General features: G+C 34.0%; 2 protein-coding genes and 1 non-coding gene across 3 annotated transcripts in view; 1 reads left to right on the plus strand and 2 right to left on the minus strand.

The window, feature by feature from the left end:
* PSMD1 (proteasome 26S subunit, non-ATPase 1) overlaps positions 1-19308 on the plus strand; it is a 99527-nt gene that overhangs the window by 38537 nt on the left and 41682 nt on the right. The gene's annotated exons all lie outside the window — the stretch shown is intronic.
* Positions 17-17943, minus strand: HTR2B (5-hydroxytryptamine receptor 2B). The gene is made up of 4 exons (XM_012749387.2): positions 17826-17943; positions 16291-16899; positions 5234-5434; positions 17-1457 (listed from the first exon to the last, which is right to left on the minus strand). Exons 2-4 carry the CDS (start codon positions 16709-16711, stop codon positions 565-567), a joined length of 1515 nt encoding a protein of 504 aa, XP_012604841.2. The 5' UTR covers positions 16712-16899; positions 17826-17943; the 3' UTR covers positions 17-564.
* On the minus strand, positions 9215-9321 carry LOC142872812 (U6 spliceosomal RNA). The gene has a single exon (XR_012920898.1). It is a non-coding gene; the product is annotated as a U6 spliceosomal RNA (small nuclear RNA).

Consider the following 19308-nt stretch of genomic DNA (forward strand, 5'->3'; position numbering starts at 1 on the left):
CCTGTTATTTTGTGTGAGATCTAACTACTATCCTACCTATCCCTTCCATCAAGACAGTTTCCTGACCAAAGGAACATTATGACTACATTTAACTATACCAAATGTAAATGGCAATCTTAAGATGTGATTATTGTTTTGTGCACTTATTTTTAGCTCTCCTTATCACTTTTGTTCTGTATCATGCCTTATAGCTGGTAAAGCCTTGAAGAAGAGGCTGTTTCTTTTGTTTTATTCTTAGCACAACTTCGCATATAATTAGGAATTAAATACATTTTATGATGACATTGATCTTTTTTTAAAGCCTAAAATTTATTGATTTATTTGATTTTATTTCATTTGAATACCTTGCCATTTAATCAAACTACTGGATTGTCCTCATTTGTAGCTGTACAAAATTATTTTCTTCATGGAGTTTTTTGTCCAAATAAGAAATTGGATAATCTTAATCCCTAACTCTTAGATTAAAGAGATGATTTTGATATATGACATAAAGTTGTTCTTTATAGGATTCTTGGTATCTTTGCCATCTCACTCATCATGTTAGATAAAAACGGTGCTGTTCTGCTATACATAACTGACTTGCTCTTCAGTTTTGTCGCCTTCATTTTCAGTGAGGAGAAGTGTATCTAGTAGAATGATTGATGAAGACTGAATGGTTGAACTTCGGAGCCTCATTGGACTCTGGTACATGGCAGGATTAATCCCATTTCGAATTCCATGTTTCATGAAAAACTTAGAGTTCTCTGCCATTGGATTCCTGAAGTAAATCTTACTTGAGCGTTTTCTACGAGTTTTTACTCTCTTTGTCACCTGGTAATTGCAGGTTATGTATCGGCCAAATGCATCCCGAAATGTCTTGTTGAAGAGGGTGTAGACCAAAGGATTCACCCCTGAGGAAACATAGCCTATCCACACAAATATCTCCAGGAGCATTTTGAGAGTAGTTTGGTCACAGGAATCACACAAAACTAAAGTTATATTTGTAATAAAAAAGGGACACCACATAAGCAAAAAGAGGAAAAACACAATCCCTAGGACCTTTGAGGCTCTCTGTTCATTGGAAATGGTCTGCACTGACTTTTTGCCAAGAGAGGACATTCTTCGCATAAGTGTTTCATCACTTGAGTTGGGCAGAGTTTTGTCCTTGCGAGAACCATCCAGCATTGCCACCTTTTCAGGTGATGAACAAGGTGTTTCATCCCTTTGGAAAACTGTAGACACAGTCAGCCATGTTAGGTGTTGAGGTGGCTTTTTTTTGACCAAGTAAGCTTTCTTCTGTAGAGCATGGATAGTGAGAAAGTAGGTGACTATCATGATCGCAAGCGGTATAAAAAAGGCAGCCAGTGAGCCAAAGAGCATGAAATTGCCAAATCGTTCCTTTGTCAGCATGCAGGTGATGTTGTTTGGGTTATCCACATCAGTCTCTATCCCTTTAATGGGGATCGGAATGGCAATGCCTAAGGAAGAGGAAAACAAGATATATTGAGTTATTTTAGGGCCTATAACTCTTAGATTCAGTCCTTTTAGATTTTATTCTAATCACTTTACACTGGTTATGGCATTGTAATTCTTGGGACCTATGATGCAGCATCTGTCAAAGCATTCATCAGTGGAAGATTTGACAGATAGAACCTAAGTAAGCATATCTGCTGTTTTTAAACAAATGAATTGGTTAGTGATTTCAGGTTTATGATGAAAGCTTACCTAAAGCTATAGTATGTCTGTGACATAGTAAGGGATGTCTTCATTTATTCTGCATTTCTCCTAATCCATTTGTGTTTTTTGATCTATCCCAGATTAAGGAAAAGGAATTCAGAAAAGAAGCTGCTTTTAGTATCCAGTGTAACTGATCTAGAGAGATTTCAGAGTACATTCATTCAGTATCTCAATTCTGAATAGATACCTATTTTATCTTTTGAGGTTACAGTTGCATTTAACAGTTTTATTTTTTGATAATTTGTGGATGTCTTTTAATCCTTTCTTTCTAACTTCTTAGGGAAAACTAAGGAAATCTTTTTAATGGTACTTAAAAATTTGAGTGTGAGAATTGTGAAATTTATTTTCAAGATTTAGAGTTCTTCTAATAGATTATAAAAGAAGTGCACCTCCTGCTAATTTTCTGATGCTTTAAATACCATGAAGTAGATATTTAAATATTTTGTTGATCAGTGAAGTAGCTTATTAGAAAGAGGAATAACACAAAGGTTAGTCCGAGTCTTTTCCCCTTGAAACGCAGACATTTTTAAAATGTCTGAATTAATCTTTAGAACCCTCTAGATTCTTGTGGTGTTTTATGAATCCAAGAGTACTTCATCATCTGCACAGCTTTTAATGGTAGCTAAAGAGCCCTTGACAAGAATATTTTCTTCAAAACCTTTCTAATGGAGGCCATTCCTTTTTCTACTTTTCCTCATGTACACCACCAGAAAGGATTCTGTATATTTTGTTCTACACCAGCAGTCATCGTACTACAGCTTGAGGGCCAAATCTGGCCCACATTTAGTTTTTGTATTAATAAAAGTTTTATTGGAACACAGCCACACATATTTGTTAATTTATTATCTATGGCTGCTTTTGTTCTCCTCCAGCAGAGTTGAGTAGCTGTGACAGAAACCATATACAGCATGCAAACCAAAAATATTTACTATCTTGCCCTTTATAGAAAAAGTTAGCTGACCCCTGCTTTACTCTGTTACTTTCAGGTCATCATTTCACTGTTTTCTTTCTCCCCAGAGCACTTTCCGTTGTGAAGTCTGTTTAACCTACTTCTCCATCCTGGTCATCTCCCAGCCTCCAGGACATTTGTCCATCTTCCTCAATGGTTTCAGTACCTTGCTGTAGTCTTTCTCTTCACTGTTTCATTGCCATCATATTCCATGATTTCATCCCATTGGTGACCCTTTTAATGCCTTAATTTTATATTTTTTGAACTCTTCAACTCTAATTATTATTTGCACTCCTGAAGCCATCCTCAAAACAATCCCATATCGAAATTTACAAACTCTGATGTTTGCCTTCCTTGTCCTGCTACTCTCCAGTATTGGAAAACTTCTTTTTATTGCTACCTTGGCCTCTAGTCTATCCATCCTTCTTTATTTTCTCACTTCATTACCACCACCACCACCCCCATTCAAGGCTCCCATTACCTTCCTATCCAGCTTGTTGGTCAATCACTATCCAACTTTCACTAGTACTTTTTATACTCATTTCTTCTTATATTTATTTTATGCTTTCTGTTGCCAGGTATTACCTAGGATAACTGTAGATACAAAAGAAGATAGTGAACTCTTCATCACTTTGTAGAATTTCAGCCTGAATTTACACCATCATCTGCATTTTCTTTTTTTCAAAGTAACCAAATTAGGACTGGTTCTACAAGACAAAGTGTGACAAGTCAAAAGAACATTGATCTTGGCCTTGGTGCTAAAAAGCTGTAAGAGTTCTTAAGCCAACTATTTAATACCTTTAGGTTTCTCTTTTTCTAATCTCTAAAAGGAAAAAGTAGATTTCTAAGATCCCTTCCAAATCTATAAATCAGGAATCTTCCTTTTTTTTCTCCCGTTTACACTTATCCCTTTGTATTAGTGTAATTTGTTTATATATCTGCCTCCCTTGGGTGCAGAAATTCTTTTTCTTAATCGTCCATGTATTCTTAGTGCCCAGCACATTATAGACACTCAGTAAAAATTTGATTAATTTATAAATTCATATTATCCAGCCATAATTTAGATATCACTTCTACCAACAGGCTGTTTGCCTTATTGGCTTGATCATATTTTACAGTTTTAAAATGTTATAATTCTCCTTAAGGATCCATTTCTCTTATTTTTTTCCCTGCCTCTGCGCTACTCCTTCCACACTACTCCTCACACTCTCCTTTTTCACCTCCCTCATTGCAGTAACTGCCCAAAACAATGTGGGTCATTTGACATGAACGACTTTATTTTCCTCTTCTTTCAAATTTTGTCACCCAGTGTCTCCCATCCCCTTTCTCTAGCTTCTTTTGCAGGGGTTGGGGGTTGGGTCTGTTCTGCTCTATAAGTCAGCCTCTTCCTTTCAAACTGGCTTTTTCTCATTGTTTTCAAATCTCTCCATTCTTAATAGACTTTTAGACTTAATAGACTTAATAGACTTTTCCTTGACCCTACTTTCTTCCCACACCGGAGAATTAACATACCTTGCTTTTACCTCCAAACTTTTTTTTCTTATCACCATAGAAACAACAGAACCTCCAAACTTTTTAAAAGAAATGTGGCCCCAGTATCATTATTTCAGGAATATAAAGGTCAATTTCAGTGTCTTTCTTGATTTTTTTGCCCCAGTGTTCTTACTCTGATTAGACAGAAGTAACATTTTTTTCTTGCCTTTCTTTTAACATTTCAGGTCTTTTAATTTTTTTCCTCTTTGAAATTTTTGTGCTAGGAAGAATTGAATTTGCTATTCAGGTCATTGTAATTGTTGCAAATCTGTTTGTTTTTCTGATATTGACTTAGAGCTTTGAATGATTTATGTTGTACTTCATGCTAAGATACTCTATTATAGCAGCTATCTTTGATCATTAAAGATGGGCACAAGGGCATAAAACAGTTTAGGAGAAATGGGCTTTCTTTTTATAAATCATTTCTGAATATTTAACATGTTTTCTTTGCATCTCAAAACTTTTGATTAAACATATTCAGAACACAAACAGACATTTAACTGCGCTTAGTCTATACACACATATGTATTGAAATGTTGGCTTCTAAGATGAATTTATGTTCTTTGATACCTGCCTACAAAAAATTGGGGGGTTTTTTGTTTGTTGGTTTTTGGGTTTTTTTCATTTGTTTGCTTTTTCTCTTTTCCTATATATCTTCTTAGATGTAATTTAAAGATACATTTTGGTTTTTGTGACTTTAATGTATTTGCAAGATTCTACCTGCTACCTAGACCTTAATGATCTATAGACAAATATGAAAACGCTTTTGTATATGAAAGTCAAAGTAGGAAGATATCTCACTGTGAAGATGATTTTTTCTGAGGACATGAACTTTGTTACTTCTTCATACTTTTACTGAGAGTATGGTTTAGAAGGTATAAGATGTAATGACGTAAAGAGCTTGTGTTAGTACATCAGTAGGCTGCTTTGATCTCTTATGCTGAGTTTCATGGGCTACCAGACCTGGTATTCTCCTAGCCAAATGGAACCAAAAGCTATATATACACCACCCACATTCTGGTATTCCCCACATACCTGTTGAAATTAGCCACACCACTGTTATCTTGATGAATGCTGTAGCCCGTGAGTTATATTGATTGGCCTGGATTGGCTTTTTGATGGCTATGTAACGATCCACTGAAATGGCACAGAGATGCATGATGGATGCAGTTGAAAAGAGAACATCAAGAAATAACCAGGCAGGACATAGAACAAGTGGGAGGGGCCACGTAGCTTCTGAAAGAAAGAAAAATAATACAAAAACATTTTTTTCTGCAAAATGGCAACCTTTAGTCTACAGTTTCTTTATTAAGTGATACATTTTTTTCTTATTCATTATTCATCTGAAATTTTATGACTTAAACCTCTATAAGATAATGTTTAACTTCAGATAATGGAGACAATAATATTAAATACAATATTTCTATAGATGGTACCTTTTAAATATATTTTCTGTTTTGTATAAGAATTATAACCCTTTTTTTCTAAGTTAGCAGCAGTTTAGAATCATTTTGATTTTGTTGATTTTTTGTGATCATTTTGATTTTTGTTGATTTCTTTGTAATCTTTTAAAAATCTGTATAATGTTTTGACTGAAACTTAACCTCGCTATTCAAATGCAATTTATTTTTAAGTTGCTATTGTATAAAAAGAAAACATTTTACCTTAAAAGGAAGCAATATGTAAAAAAGCATATTAGGAGTCTCTGTGAGGCCTAGGTTTTGGGCTCATTTCTAGCAACAACTATCAGCACAATCCTTGTTTATAGCAAACTCTCAATTGGTGAAATAATTAAGTGAAGTAATTTTTTTCCTTTTGACAGAAATAGTTCTTGAATAAAAATTGCAAAAGGAATGGCTTCAGATTATCCTGGAGAAAAGAGGATTATTATCCTTCCATCATCCATCATTCACTCCAAACACTGGAGATGTATATAAGACAGACTTTTAGTTTAAAAAGAAAATTTCAGAGTTAGACATAATACTTTATTTATTTAACAGACTTCTATAAAACACTAACTATGTACCTCATATAGTCTTAAGCACTTCAGAAATATTAGCTTTTTAAAAAATTTCATGTTTGGATGTGATATTGAATATTCTATCTACAGAGTTTTCCATAAATTTACTTACACAGGTATTCATACATATCTGAATTTAATACATTATGCATTATATTTACACACAGTACATATATGTTCACAATTTCAAACAACTGAAATTTATTTTAGAGTTCCCCCAAGAATATTTTAGTTAGAACCCACTTTTCAAAAAAAATACATGTAGATTTTAGAACTTGTTATGAAAGCAGATTACTCCTATAGAAAACAGATGTCATACGTATGAGATTATCTGAGTTCCTTTTATGATTTGATTGTTGTATGTCCACTGATAAAATATAAATTACTTTGTCTTCTCCTGGTTATTACAAGTATATCTGACTTTGACAGGTATAAAGTGATTGGTATAATTGAAGAGAGACCAAGATAACTATGTCTGGATTGCAGGGAACCAAGAGACCCTTTAATCTTGAACTATGTAAATTCAAGGAGCCTGGGGATGGGGAGAGGTTAAAATCCCAAACCAAAAAAAAGGCCATAATTTAGGGAGTTTTTAAATAGACTTGATTATGTTATTTTCAAGAATCAAGGAGGATTTCAGTGAAAAATATTTGGACACATTACAAAAAAGGTAATAAGGGTGACAAATTCACTTTTTAATGTCTTTTATTTCCAGAGTTGGTATGTGGTGTTATTAATAGGAATATTAAAATATTTTTTCTTAGGGACAAAATAACAAAATCAGCATGAGTTTTTATTCAAAATGAATAAATGCTTGCTTGGTACTTGGTTCCATGTTCAGCAGCTTCTTAAAAAGGGATTAAAGCATTAGGTGGAAGGAGTCATTCATACTTTTAAGTAAATTACTATAAATAAACTTTGCCTACTTGTTGAATTGAAGGTAGGAAGGGATGGAAATGGTAGATTATAGATTTATTGAGCTGGAGGGGACCTTAGAGAGATTGCTGATTTTGCATATGAGTAAGTTCGGGTACAATTAAGTCTCTGAATATAGGGGTGTGGAGGGGAGGCATTTAATGTTTATCAAAATTTAAATATGAGTTGAAAATGTTCTTTAGAACTTGCTGCTTAGTGTACTTTTCAGGTCAGAGAGTGAGGATTGGCATCACCTGGAAACTTACTAGAACTGCAGGCTCTTGGGTCTCATCTCAAACCTACTGCGACAGTCTCTGTAGTTAAGTAAGATCCCCAGGTGATTTGTATACTAATTAACATTTGAGAAAAGCAGTGCTTTGGAAGACTTTCTCAGAAGGATTGTGTGTGAGTCTTAAAGATGCATCTAGGTTTGCTGTTGTAGGATAGATACTCAGAATACCTCATGGAAGGAAACTTATGGGAGGCTTCTCAAAATAAAGAGATAAAGTGTGGCATAGAAGCCTATGTTTAGAAAAATCTAATCAATTGGATTTTCTTCCACTTAGCCAAAGCCTATAGATTTTCTGTCAATGAGTAGAAAAGGACCTTGGACAAAGGCAGCTTAAAAGTAAACTAACAATCTAAGTGGAGTGAAAATAAGCACATATGATTGAGAGAGTGTTGCAGTGGAATAGAGAGGTACCGTGTTTCCCAAAAATAAGACCTACCCATGAAATAAGCCCTAGCAGGATTTCTAAGCATTTGCGCAATATAAGCCCTACCCTGAAAATAAAACCAAGTGATGGTCGTGGCTACCCAGCATATCTGCACAACCCATGCATTTAGTCGCAGAGCAGTAAAGATGACGAGCAGCCCTTCTCATCTGCTCCATGAGAGCTCTATTGCTCGACATGAGAGATTGGGGCCAATGGTTCTAAAGGAAATAGAGTCGCAAGAAATTCAGGATGGAATTCAGGGTTTGGAGAGTTATGATGATGTTCCAGAAGAAGACGACATAACTATATTTGAATAAATGTAGATTGTTGTACCGTACTTTAAAAAAAAAAAAACACATCTCCTGAAAATTAAGCCCTAGGGTTTCTTCTTGAGGAAAATAAATATAAGACCCTGTCTTATTTTCGGGGAAACATGGTAGAAAAAAGTCAAGTTTAGAGCTGTAACCAGAGATATTGATCATAGTTAAGGATTAAAAGGGCAGATAATTATTGTGCTGTATCTTAGGTTTCCTTTCTTTAAATCCAGGGTCTCTCTGTATCATCTTTTAAAATGGTTTGCTTTTAGTTTAAACCTTCCTATTCAGCTAATTCTAGTTATGGATTATACTTATGAAAATTAGGCTCTGGAAAATTCTAGTTATAAATCTAGCAGCCACAAGAAAACTCTTATATAAAAAATATGTCTCTTTGGAATTTGACCATCTGACCCACATACTTTTAATTGTGGACTAAGAGGGAAAGCTTTTTAGTGCTGATTTAATTAAGCCTTATTAGCCTCGCTTTCCAACTAAATGAATTTATTTATACACTCCAATTTTGGAGCAGAAAGTGTGAATTAAATTTAATACAGATCACTAGAATTTTCTTATTTCAGTCAGTGCTTCTTATTGTTAAGAGAAATATTGAGATGTGGTATCGAATTTTCTTTAAGAAAGAACAAGACCCAGCCTGAGCAAGAGTGAGACCCCATCTCTACTAAAAATAGAAAGAAGTTAATTGGCCAACTAAAAATATATAGAAAAAATTAGCCGGGCATGGTGGCACATGCCTGTAGTCCCAGCTACTTGGGAGGCTGAGGCAGAAGGATTACTTGAGCCCAGGAGTTTGAGGTTGCTGTGAGCTAGGCTGATGCCACGACACTCTAGCCCGGGCAACAGAGTGAGACTCCGTCTCAAAAAAAAAAGAAAGAATGAGACTGAGGTTTACAATTAAGAGAGATCTGTATGATTCCGGGTTTCATGAAATATTAGTGAGTAGTGTCTTACTTTCATGTTAGTTTTGTAACTAACATGAATGTAACAGGTAACTGTATTAGCAGATAATTGTATTAACTTTTTTTTTTTTTTAAATATGGAACGCTTCACGAATTTGCGTGTCATCCTTGCGCAGGGGCCATGCTAATCTTCTCTGTATCGTTCCAATTTTAGTATATGTGCTGCCGAAGCGAGCACTGTATTAACTTTTTATACAAAGAAAAACAGGCTTGTGTAATTGCCTAATAGATTCAGGCAGTCTAAGAATTTATAGAAATCGAAAACAGTTCTAGGCATTCTTGGTTCATAATAAAGGGACTTTTCCTAGTCCAACTATTTCAGTTTAAAATTATTTTTCAAGGCCGGGCGCAGTGGCTCACACCTGTAATCCTAGCACTTTGGGAGGCCGAGGTGGGTGGATTGCTTGAGGTCAGGAGTTCAAAACCAGCCTGAGCAAGAATGAGACCCCGTCTCTACTATAAATAGAAAGAAATTAATTGGCCAACTAATACATATAGAAAAAATTAGCCAGGCATGCTGGCACATGCTCTGTAGTCCCAGCTACTCGGGAGGCTAAGGCAGGAGGATCACTTGACCCCAGGAGTTTGAGGTTGCTGTGAGTAGGCTGACGCCACGGTACTCACCCTAGCCTGGACAACAAAGTGAGACTCTGTCTCAAAAAAAAAAAAAAATTTATTTTTCAGTTCCTATTAATTTGGTAGGTTTATAATCAGAAAAGTTTTTTCCTATTTAGAATAACTGAATAAAAGTTAAATTTGTATGATGAGACAGTTTTAACTATTTCAAAACTTTTGTTATTTTTATTAAGAATTTTAGTTTCAGGGCCGGGCGTGGTGGCTCACGCCTGTAATCCTAGCACTTTGGGAGGCCGAGGCGGGTGGATTGCTCAAGGTCAGGAGTTCGAAACCAGCCTGAGCGAGACCCCGTCTCTACCAAAAATAGAAATAAATTAATTGACCAACTAAAAATATATATACAAAAAATTAGCCAGGCATGGTGGCGCATGCCTGTAGTCCCAGCTACTCGGGAGGCTGAGGCAGTAGGATCGCTGAGCCCCGGAGATTGAGGTTGCTGTGAGCCAGGCTGACGCCACGGCACTCACTCTAGCCTGGGCAACAAAGTGAGACTCTGTCTCAAAAAAAATAAAAAAAAAAAGAATTTTAGTTTCAGAATTTATAATTACATTTATTTGTTATAATATATTATGTCCAATTTATTTCCACAAGGGCTTGAGACATTATTTAAACTTTGAAATAACCAAGTGAAACAGTTACAGATTCAAATAAAAAGAAAGAGTAAACGTGTACAGAAGAGTCAGTCTAAGGGAAATAAATTATCAGGTACTTGAACTAAATTAATTACTGCTATTCTGGGGCTCTAAATATTTTTTGTTTAAAATGAAGGCTGTATGTCCTAAATACCACCATACAAAAGGTGTAGTAGAACTGTTATTCAGTTATAGAAGTCTTTGTCCCCTGGACAAGGTTCAACAACTTATAGGCATGGGCCTAGGTCTAATCCCTTCCTCAGAAAAGAAGTCTGGCAGTCATCTCAAGGATTTGTACAGTATTGGTTAAGACTAAATTATTGTGGGCCAGGCGGGGTGGCTCACGTCTATAGTCCTAGCCCTCTGGGAGGCTAAGGCGGGAGGATTGCTTGAGCTCAGGAGTTTGAGAATAGCCTGAGCAACAGCAAGACCCTCTCTCTACTAAAAATAGAAAAAAACATTAACCAAGCAACTAAAAATAGAAAAATCTTAGCTGGGCGTGGTGGTGTAAGCTTGTAGTCCCAGCTACTATGGAGGCTAAGGCAGGAGGATCGCTTGAGCCCAGGAGTTTGAGGCTGGTGTTAGCTAGGCTAGGTGACAGAGTGAAACTCTATCTCCAAAAAAAAAAAAAAAGAATCAAGTATTCTGTACCACTTAAAATGAAATATAACTTTAAACAAAAAAACAAACCTGAGATTTGCTTTGTCCCTAGAAAAAAAATTCTATGGCTCTCTTAAGAGTTACATGGAGTTATATAAGATATAAATGTTGGCTCTGTATGCTAAATATGGTAGAATTTGTCGTTTGCATTTTAGAAAGCCATAGTAATAGAGTTTAAGAGTGTTAATTCTAGAATCAGTTCTGGGTTAAAATCATGTCTCTGCCACTTATTTTGTAACCTTGGACAAATTACTTATCCCTCTGCTCCTATGTCCTCTGTAAAATGGGGATAATAATACTCATTTTATAGGGTACTTTATAGGGATGACAATTAAATACATGTGAAGTGTTTAGAACAGTGTCTGGCATAGAGAAGAAAACATTCAATTAATGTTAGTGCTTATTACTCTTGCTGTTTGACAGAAGTTGGCCAACTAACCCAACCATGGAAACACTCCTACTTAGAAATGATAAGCCAAATCATCAATATATGTATGCTTGTCGTTCTGCCTACTGTGGCAACAGTGTGTACATCTGACTGAATTTAAAGCTGTACTTAGGGAGGGGGGGGGGCGGTGAGACGTGTTTAACTCTGTTTAATTTTGAGTTAAATTTTTTATGGAATTATGTCTTTTACTAAAGTTGAATTTTAACTGCTATTTATTTTATATATGGCACATAAAAATAACTTGTATGTATTGCAGATTGGGCCATGCCTAGGTTTTTGGTGTTTTTTGGGTTTGTTTTCTTTTTTTGCTTTCTTTTTAATAAGTATAAAAACCTGAGGTTTTCAACCAGAAACTCCATCTCTTGATGAAAGAGACTCATTTTATCTGAAACCTGCTTACACTTTAGGCAAGTTTTTAATTTGGAAAGCCAAATTATGCCATTTATTCAGAAAATAATTAACATTGATCTGTAAGTCTAAGGCATAAAATATTTCCCTTTTGCGGATTTAAAAGGCTATATTTAAAGCCATTCTAAGAGAGCTGTTCCTATAAGAGTTCATACAGATACATAGTTCATGAACTTATTGGAGCAGGAAAAATCCTAAATAACTCTAAATGTCCAAAAAGAACATAGTTCTAAAATACACGTTTTTTAATCTCAGAAATTCTAATGCTTCTCTATCTTTAGCTTCTAGAAAAAAGAGACATAGTTCAGTGTTTAAATTATTGTTATAAAGTTTCTGTTTTGTTTGTTATTGTTTTTCGACTATATTTGTGCATATGAGTTATCCTGGGGTTAGATGTCTAATATGATAGTGTTTTAAGTAATTTAATACTTATGTAAATTTTTCCCTGATTTTTTTACATTTCCCCTTTTCAAAAAGAAGTGGCTTTAATTGCTTTTCTCCCTCATTTCACAATTGGATAGAGCAGCATTTGACCGCAAAAATGAATAACTGACTTTTTTCTTTTACTGTTATATATCTGTTTTATTTCTGATTAGACTAATTTCAGCTAAATCACATCTTTAATCTATACTAATAGCTAACTATATTAATATCTACCAGTTATTAGTGCCTATACCATGCTTGGCCATACTTGACAATGTGGTTGAACTCTGAGATATTTGAGATACAAGTGACTTGACTGAGTCAGCACAGGAGAACCAGGATTCAAACCCTGGGATGTCTTGCTTCAAATGCCCGTCTTTCAGCCATTTTACACACACTGTTTCAACTATACCGCAGATGCTGTTTATATAGATCATGAGGCATGAATTAAAACTTATAATATAAAGCCAATAATGCTCAATGGAATTTTTTTGGCTTTTTTTTTTTTGGTCAATACAATCAAGATTCATCCCTTTGCTTTTTAAATCATTTATAAACTGAAAGAAGGAAAAGTTGAGAGAAACTCTTAAATGGTTAAAATGTTGTCTTTTTTATACCAGCATACTTTGTTCTGTTTTCTTCCTACTCAAGTATTTCTAATATAGACATTTTCAAGCTACTGATCTGTGATCATGGATTTTAGAAATTATAGGCAAGACAGTAAAAAACTAGAACTACGAAGATCAAGTCCAGCGCTCCCAGATAGGAAGAAGTGGTAGAAAAGTTCAAATCATTTGAAAGACAATGTTGTGGCCAAGCTGTCACAATCTTGATAAAATAGAAATTTAAACAATATATAATTAAATATTATACAAATCAATAGTTGAATAAAATATTCCTCAGTATAAGGGTGCAGGAGCCACTTTTATTTTCCTGCTCTCCTTTTTTAAACTTAATTTTATTAGAATACTAGCTGGTGTAAAATTTTTGTGTTACTTTCATTAACCTACCCTGAGATGGCTAAAATTGCTCATAGTGATATGATAGTTAATCTTTTATGATACAAAATCAGGGACATTTGTTTGTACAGACTTCAAAAGTCCTGAAGATTATCCGTATAATAAGAGAAAAATATACAAAGTCTACTTCTGCCTTTTAAAGTTATCAGAAGTTCTTCTAAATGCATTAGTTTAAAAAGTATTTATCAACATATAAAAGGTTATAAAAATACTTAGTATTCGAAGCCAGGTCCCTATTTGTAATATGTGCAGTGCCTAATTTATGAATTCATCCTTTGAAGCTTTTTAGAGGGCAACATGCATTTTTTTCTTATACTTTCTCATAGAAAGAGAATTATATTTTAAATAATGAATTAATTCAATAATGTTTTAAATAGTGGTTACCAGGTTAGTTTATTTTTTAAAAGTCTGTTAACCCCACTGTACAACTTAATTACTGATAGTAAAAGTGTTTAGGGCTATGAAAGATTTTATTTTGTAATTAAAAATTAACAAATATATGAGCCAAGCACATGACACACACTTGTGATCCCAGCTGCTAAGGAAGCTGAGGCAGAAGGATCACTTGAGCCCACGAGTTTGAGGCCAGCCTGAGCAACAGTGAGACCTTGTCTCTATTAAAATAAATAAATATTAAAATCTAACAAACATTTGAAAGAATGAAATACTCTTAAAATATCTGTCATAGTTATTTAATACACAAATATGAAGATATTTTATATATATATATATTTTTTTTTTTTTTTTTTTTTGAGACAGAGTCTCGCTTTGTTGCCCAGGCTAGAGTGAGTGCCGTGGCGTCCTAGCTCACAGCAACCTCAAACTCCTGGGCTCTAGTGATCCTTCTGCCTCAGCCTCCTGGGTAGCTGGGACTACAGGCATGCGCCACCATGCCCGGCTAATTTTTTATATATATATCAGTTGGCCAATTAATTTCTTTCTATTTATAGTAGAGACGGGGTCTCACTCTTGCTCAGGCTGGTTTTGAACTCCTGACCTTGAGCAATCCGCCCGCCTCGGCCTCCCAAGAGCTAGGATTACAGGCGTGAGCCACAGCGCCCGGCCTGAAGATATTTTATATATTTTGTGTTAACATATGTTGGATTTTCTGCTTTTATTGCTAAGAATATTTTGGGTACCAAGATTTTAAATATAAACTTAAAATTTTCAGCTGCTGGAAAACCTACTGTTTTCCTATAGAATACTTGGAATTATCTTTGTTATCTGTTTTTGTATTTTGTTAGCTCACTTTAATACTATGGAACTTTGCCTTTTAATATTTCTTTACTATTTAGCTGATAATTTAAGTACCTGTCACTGTATTTTACATATATATAGATGTTTGATACTTATGAACTCAGAGATTTTAAAGTTAAAATTCACTTCTGCATAACTCCTTCAATTTTATTTATTCAACATATCAATTAAATTTTATAGCAGTATGAGATAAGCAGTTTGACATTTTCTGTATGCCTAGCTAAACAGTGGAAGAGTATGATTTTACATTTTAAGCTACTATTGTGTGCTTGCAGATGAGAGATCGTATCATATGCCTGTACAGTCTTTATCAAATATGTATATATAGTTGTTCATAATCTTTTTTTTTTTTTTTTTACTTTTTTCGGAATTAAGGCTATTTATGTTCTCTTAGTGTAAGATTTCTTAATTATTTCTCAAGGTTACATGTAGCATTAGATTATTCAAAAGATTACAAATAGATAAAAAGGAGGAGCATAGATAAAAAAGATAATATTATGATTAGAAAGTTTAATTAAAGCAATAGAACCTTATTCATTGCTGCTTGTCCTGCCATAGAATTTTCTTGATTTATTTAAAAGACTAGTAAATGTTGATTTAGACTGAGAAGTTTAAATTTGTTACCATCTGATTGTATTTAAGACAACAAGTACTTAATTTTAGATATTTTTCTATTATAAAAAAGTAACATTTTAAATCTGGGTATAATAGATGGACTAGTAGTTTTTCTTCACCTAATATGCATTCTAGTTTAATAAATTTTATTTCTATAGCTTAAAATATTTTTATTCTTATCATATAAGTAAGTTTAATCCTAAGAAACCATACATGCTACAAATAATCATTTTTCTTAAGCAGTTTATGAATGAAGTATCAGTTTACACCAAGCATTGAATAAGTTAAACATCTAATGCTGATTCCAGGGGTCTAGGAGCCCTTATGATTGATCAGCAGGATTGTTTGCATTTACCCAAATTTTATAACTCCATATGATGTGCATAAATCAGAAACTAATTAATGTCTTTTAATATCGCTATCCTTTCTCTATTATAACAAACTGAGATTTCAATATCAAGCCACATTTTTATTATAATAACGTAGGTTTGAGTTGACTTATTTTATTAACTTAGAGATTCTATCACGAACACAGATGGTCAGATAATTTTAAAAAATCAAACAGATGGATTATCTCTTGGGAAACTCTAAGCCAGACCATTTCTTTCAACAACTAAACAGTTCGTCTTAACACGACACATATAGGAATTGTGTTCAAGTTTAAAGTAAACAAACTATTAAGAGATATAACAAAAATTTTTAGAACAGTTCCCAAAGTGTTGATAAAGAAAAGTTAAAGTGTAGTCTATTCATTATAGTTTTTAGGTAATGTATGCAGAATCTATAACTATTGCTAACTTGAATGGCTTTTTAAGTGATTATATTAGATGGCTTAGGAGGGAGTAAAATTGTTTCCAAGAAATTATTTTTTGCTCTTTAAAACTGATGATCAACCGTAAAAAATGGTGAGAAATGAAGGACTGTTTACTTGCTATACCTTTAAATAGTCCATCTTTTATTTCAGGGAAAATACAGATTAAATGAGTGTCCACTTCTCTAACAGTGTATCATAGTTCTGTTTGACGGCAGGAACAGAGTGAAATACTTACCAAACATTATTGTCAAGAGGGCAATCGGCATCACAAACAATCCAACCAGCAAATCAGCCACTGCCAGGGACATTAGAAAGTAATTGGTAGCATATTGCAGCTTTTTCTCCAGTGAAACAGCCAGAATAACAAGGATGTTCCCACCTATTGTGGGTATTATCACCATGAGTATCAGAAGAGCTGCCCAGTGCAGTTTATTTCCCTCTTCCTCAACAATCTGTTTCATTTCCTCTGGTATTGATTCTGTCTGTAATCCAGAACGGTTAGAAGAAATTAAGTGATCCAATGTCCTCTGCAAAATGTGCTCAGGAACCGTGCTTTGTTCAGACATTCTATAAGAGAGAGCCATTTGCTGTTTTTCTGTAGTTGGATCCAGTTCCGGATAGTGGTCATCAGCATGGTCAGTAGCTAAGCTAGTCATCTGCTTTTATAAGGCATTGTACCTATGCCAAACACTCAAAGCCAAAGTTGACTCCTTCCTTTAAAAAAAAAAAATCCCAGTTTTCTAAAATGAGAGTATGTTTGTCCATGTTTGTAGGTAAGACCTCCAGGTAGTTAGTATTTTCTAGAGGCTTAGATTTCAGAAGGCTCAGTGAAAGAAACTGATAGCTGTGGAAAAAAAATAAGCTATTTATTAGTTTCTCTCTCTCTGTCTTTTTTATTTAGCTGTAGTTATAGAGTCATTTTTGAACTTGAAAACCAGAGAGTTCTCCCAGATACAAAATATGTAGATTGCGTTATTTTATTTCCAAAAATCAGTAAAAACACTTGAATTTAGTAGCCCCTCCCTTCTCAATAGATCTGTTGTACATTTGTCACAATGCAGCCAAATCCCCAAAAATGTTATGTTCCAGATGTTCCTCAATTAATGAATTAGAAGAAACATTAACTTTTTCAATGGTTATAATAAAAAGATAGGTGTTTCCTGACCTTTGAATGTCTTTTTACCCTTACGTACGGAAAAATAGAAAAGTCAAAGCATTAAATAGTTCAGAATAGAGCTTTCAATTACATACTAGCCACCCACCTAGAAATACTACAAGCCTAACTAATGTCCAAATAATTTACCGGCTAGAAATTCTTATATACTTGGTTTTGTCTGATCAGGTTTGTCTTAGTACTGATATAAATTCCATTTTTATAAAGCATGTTGGAATTTCTTCAGTTTGAGAGAAGAAAAAAGTAGATATTACTAGGATCCAAATGGTTGTTTTTAGTAATTTCATCTCTCATAGCATGTTTGTGCAACAAACACTTTCTGAAGTTAATCACTAAATTTGCCAAATTTGAACCATTTCTTTTTTTAATTAGTAATTTTTTTTCTTAACCTTCCCACTTCCCTTGGGAAGGAGGGGAAGCTGAGAGGAAGATTAAACCATTTGTTCATAAAATTATAAATCTCCCCTTTAGCATTAGTAAATTTTCATTTTCGTTTTTAAAACACTGAATAGAAATGAAGGATTATGGTAGCAGAGTTCTCAAAGATTAAAAAAATACCTGTAGATTAATTCTGTATGTATGTGTTAAATACTTACGTTTCATTTGCTTGTTACTTTCCTGAGCGTGTCTTCTTATCCGTTCTGTAGACCTGCTTGCTTCTGTGACTCAAATCCTCCTCCCATTGACTTATTCTGAGCCTCTAGCACTGGCGCTTGAAAGCAGTGAAACAAATGTGTTGTATAGCTGTAAGCATGCCAAGGAGGTTATTTCCTCTTTAATACATTCATTTTTAGAAAGTAGCAACATTCATTGTAATTCATAAACCACTGTTAAGTGTGTTGAACCAGTTCATGACCCTTATTCAAGTTATATTCTTAAGAGTTCTCTTTGATACTGGGAAGGGACTGTAATAAACTCTGTCGTCTTAGCTTAAGATAGTTTTGTTTGAGATTAAGCCTGGACTATTTTTCCCATTTGAGAAAGAATAAGATACAATCAAGAGATTCTAGAGCTTTCATTCTATTAATATAAAGATTCTGTGCTGTTAGCCATACAGTGGTTTCCACAGTTTTGATTTCTAGTAGTGAAACAAGATTCTCATCCAGCTTTTATGCCTTTGCTGTGGAACACCATTAATTTTCTCTGGTTGCAACCTTATATAGAAGAGCATGGAAAAGTCTGAATTCTACATGTATACATAGGTTTTAGCAGAAACTTTTCACTGCTTATTTGTAAACAGATGGGCTCTGGGTTTAGGGGCTGGTTCACTGGCAGCTATTTTTTCACAGATTTTACAGTGGGAAAAGTATATTATATGCAGTGAAAACATTTTTGCCTTATTTCAGAAAACTGATATATAAATCTTAATAGTTATGCTATTTATATTTTTTCTAAACTGTAAGACTAGCTTAGTATTAGAACTTCAGCATTCTCAAGGTTACCTTTTTAAAAGATCACTATAGATAACTCATATTTTAAAATCATTAATATTATTGATCTGTGTTGGTATTTGTGCCCCTTTTTTGTTTCAAATTTATATTCCTTGTGTTGAAAGCTATTAGAAAATATTTAGTTCAGTTCTGCTGAGCACTTCAGGTTTTATTTGGTATTTGCTGCTTTTTTCAAATTAAAATTCAATATTTTAGAAAAAATTACTTGCTAAGCATTCTAGGTGCAAATAAATGAAATAATACTCAAGAGTAATCAGCTATATTTTAATGTGCCAGAATTTCTATTCAGGAATATGAAAATATTTTAAAATACTGCTTTGCTCTGAATCACAATTTGATATCTGTGCTTATGCAGGTAGAGGTCTGCAAAACAAATAATGTCAGATTGAAGATAGCAACAGTATTATATCCAGTGAAAAGACTTGTATGAAATAAGCCTTTATTGGTTTGTGTTTATCCTTAAACTTTTAAAATACTCTTGAAGAATATTATAAAAACCCCAAACATTGTTACTGCAATGCTTTGCCAGTATAACCCTTTCACTCATATTCACTCATTTTATTTTTCCTCAACATATAAGAATAATTAAGATTGGTACTTGGTATTTTGCATTTTCAGATTGGTTTAA

This window comes from Microcebus murinus, chromosome 8 (assembly GCF_040939455.1).
Source record: "Microcebus murinus isolate Inina chromosome 8, M.murinus_Inina_mat1.0, whole genome shotgun sequence".
Lineage (NCBI taxonomy): Eukaryota > Metazoa > Chordata > Mammalia > Primates > Cheirogaleidae > Microcebus > Microcebus murinus.

What these genes read in the sequence shown, in the direction of transcription:
- HTR2B (XM_012749387.2), bottom strand. Translation starts at nt 16,711, where the DNA reads ATGACTAGCTTAGCTACTGACCATGCTGATGACCACTATCCGGAACTG. An exon ending in CCTCTTGACAATAATGTTTG is followed by an intron (nt 5,435 to 16,290) that starts GTAAGTATTTCA and finishes TCTTTCTTTCAG; the next exon opens with AAGCTACGTGGCCCCTCCCA. An exon ending in GGTGTGGCTAATTTCAACAG is followed by an intron (nt 1,458 to 5,233) that starts GTATGTGGGGAA and finishes CCTCTTCCTTAG; the next exon opens with GCATTGCCATTCCGATCCCC.